This window comes from Merops nubicus, unplaced genomic scaffold (genome assembly GCF_000691845.1).
Source record: "Merops nubicus isolate BGI_N331 unplaced genomic scaffold, ASM69184v1 scaffold48071, whole genome shotgun sequence".
NCBI classification, from domain to species: Eukaryota; Metazoa; Chordata; class Aves; order Coraciiformes; family Meropidae; genus Merops; species Merops nubicus.
The window spans coordinates 155-3,320 of record NW_008591186.1 but is presented as its reverse complement, the minus strand read 5'-3'; the positions used below and the strand labels follow the sequence as shown (position 1 = coordinate 3,320).

General features: G+C 53.6%; 1 protein-coding gene across 1 annotated transcript; it reads right to left on the bottom strand.

The window, feature by feature from the left end:
• Window positions 1–714: 714 nt before the first annotated feature.
• On the bottom strand, window positions 715–2,926 carry LOC103782390 (acyl-CoA dehydrogenase family member 10-like; the record flags this gene model as incomplete). The annotated part of the gene is made up of 3 exons (XM_008950160.1): window positions 2,763–2,926; window positions 2,053–2,203; window positions 715–860 (listed from the first exon to the last, which is right to left on the bottom strand). Coding segments are annotated over exons 1-3 (454 nt in total), but the record flags the coding sequence as incomplete, so codon positions are not given.
• Window positions 2,927–3,166: the final 240 nt, after the last annotated feature.

Genomic DNA, 3,166 nt, shown 5'->3' with positions numbered 1-3,166 from the left:
CTGCACCCCTCCAACACCTGCACTGCTCTCTCGTGTTCCCACACACACCAGTGAGGGCTCAGCACCAACCCATGGAGGTGAAATGTATATGGGGCAGTTTTCTTCTTTAGGGCAAGACTGTGACAGCAGTGACTGATGGATCTTCCTCCTAAAGGATGGACCTCTTGGTTTAACCCTGTGTTTTTCTTTTGAAGAAGTGTAGAAGTTTGTGGACAAAACCCTTCAGGGCTGACCTGCTTCAGAGCTTTCTCACCCAAAAGTGTCCCCCAGCTTCACAGCTGAAGTGAGAGGGAAAATAATTCAAAGTGTATTTTAAACACAGTTTTGCAAGCTGTGAGGCAGAGCCCTCCCCTCTGGGGCCATGACATGACTGCAGACCAAGGTTCGTGGGCAAGAACAGGGTGACAGCACCAAGCAGGCCAGGGAGTAGGTGGCAGAGCTTCTGCCACATGGGTGGAAGGTAGGAGACAAACTAGGGATGGGGTGACCACAGCACAGTGATTACTGCATGTGCAGAAAGATGATCTCCTGGAGAGATGGGGGTTCCTTGGGGAGAGGAGAAGAGGCAGAGCAGGGAATATGGTACAAGACCCACAGTGTTTGCCACCTGTAAGGAGCCCAACCATCAGCTGAGCTCTCTGGGCAGGAGTGAATCTGTTTCTGAGCTCTGGTTGCTCCCTCTGTGTGTCAGGGTGACTGTGCCCCTCTCTGTACCTCTCAGTGCATTGAAGTGAGGTGGCAGGAAGAAGCCCATACAGCTATTTGCCAGATCAGAGATGGGATCTCCTAGAGTTGAGTGTTTCCAGCCAAGGACAGCAAGGACCTCTGGCCTGTCTGGATGAAAGACCAGGTTGTCCATCCTGTATCAGAGGGGAAAAAGAGATCAGAAAAGTCTCAAGAGAGGGGGGAAAAAAATCCCAGAGCTCAGCAGCAGTAGGTGCTCTCCAGTGCTCTTCACCCTGAAAAACTTACTGAGCCCTCTGGGAGGCTGCACAAGTGAAACATGAATTTCTCCAAGCACAGGGCAGAGAGGACTGAGACTGCTCAATAGTGAGCTCCCTGGTTAGTGAGGAACTGAACTGTGCTTTGAAGAATAAAACCAAGCTATCCAGGGGTTCAGAACACTAACAGATATTACAGGACAGGCTAGCCAAAAACTGAAGCAGGAAAACCACTGTCCAGGGGCATCCTCTGGTCATTTCAAAGGCACACCATGACTCCAGGCCCTGTGCTGTCGTGGGCTGCAGATTATGTGTAGTCCAGTCTTCACCAGTGTGAGCCCCAGGAGAGGGCAGCAGCCTACTGAGGAGGATCCAGAGAGGGCACCCATCCTGCCAGGGTGCAGAGAGCTCACCAGCTGCCAGTCACACAGGAACTGTGGCTGCTAAACCTTGTGGGAAGGAGCCTTGGCCCAGAATTGGCACGTGCCTACGCTGCAGCCTGGGTCTGACAATGTTCTCAGCATCCCTCACCTCTGTCCCCAGCCACCAGGCTGGCATCACCTGTAACACTGGCAGGCCTTGCCACACGTCCTGCAGCACCTCACCAGGCACCCAAACTCACCAGGCACCCAAACATCATTAGCAAAATGCACCAGGATTGATTTCTGAGTATTGCAGGAACGTGAGATGATCCTCCAGTGTTTGCAGTGGTTGCAACAAGAAATTCTGGAACACCAAGGAGGCAGCAAGACTGGAATGGGACATCAGGAGTCCAGGCTTTCAGTTCTGGCCCCTGGTTTCTCTGCTCTTCAATGGGTACTGATTTAAACTGCCACAAAAAAAAACACTGGGGAAAATGTGAGAGCTCTGGGTGCAAGACAGCACCAGTCAGAGCCCCCAGGCCACGTTTCTCATGCAGATGTGAAGGACTTGTGGCCATCCAGCTCTCATGACCTGGGGGATGCTGAGCAAGACCCAGAGCCCAGCTTGGGGATGGCTCTGAAGCTGCTGTGCCAGCCCAGCTCAGCACCTCTCTGGAGGCTTCGTGTTGCTCTCACCCTTCCTGCTGCCCAGGGTGTGCTCCAGGGCAGGGCCATCACCCCAGCAGTACCTGAAATCACCGTGCACAACTGTTGTCTTCTGAGATTCAGGCAAATGCAGAGGCAGCCACTGGATGAGTCTCTCCATTGCTGGGATAAGGTGAGTTTCTGTGGCTCGATACAGCTTTGTCCAGGTCTCAACTTGCTGCTGAATGTAGGTGCCTGTGACAGAGGAATGAAGGCTCTCAGGGAAAGGGACTGGCACAAAGAGGTTTCAAAAGAGATACATAAAAGGTGCATGAAGACCAAGTCAAACAGCCAAGCAGATCCAGTCCAACACCCTCAGATAAACCCCACGAGTTCACTTGTGATTGCCAGGGGTCTTGTACACTCTTAACTGGGCACTGGATTTGATATTCTGCTGGAAATCATCAGATCCTGGGCAAAAAAAGTAACTTCTTCACCAGCTCCAAGGAGCAGAGCTAGCTCTGCAGAGAGACTGAAGAACTGAGGAAGGTCAGAGATGACAGCAAAGAAGTTACTTGTGCACCCACAGTGCAGCTCTTGCTCCTGGTAAGAAGCTTTAGAGACCACTGACAGGAAACACAAACCTGGAGGACCCAAAGCAGCTCTCCACACCTCCCACCACACCTGGGCATTCCAACACCCTGCTGCCCATCTTTGCTTTCCCAATTGCCCCCAAGTTTGGGCCCAAGTCCTTTACCCAAGCCTATCCCTGGGAGAAGAAAACAGGGGTAGAGGATTCATAGCCTTCTCTCACCATGCTCCCCGAGGTCCTCCAGCTTGGCTGCTCTGAGGTCTACACTGTGGATCTTGGAGAGGACTTGACTCATGGCAGCAAAAACAGCCCTTCTGTGGCCAGGCTGCAGCGTGGGCAGGGAGATGTCGCTGTGGATGTGGCCAGCACAGTGCTCCATCAGGTAGAAAGGTGTGCCAAGGGTGCTGGGGAAGCAGGGTGGCACCTTGGTCTGAGGTTAATCTTGCTGCCCACCACCCCTCCGACCTCACCTGCCCCTTCAGCACGCCCCCAGGCCTCATGCCCACCACCCCTCCGACCTCACCTGCCCCTTCGGTGAAGAGCAGCCTCAGCAGCACTTGGGCACTCGCCCAGCTGTGGTTCAAGCCCAACCCAGGCTGGCAGCTGGTGGCACACGGCTGTGGCAC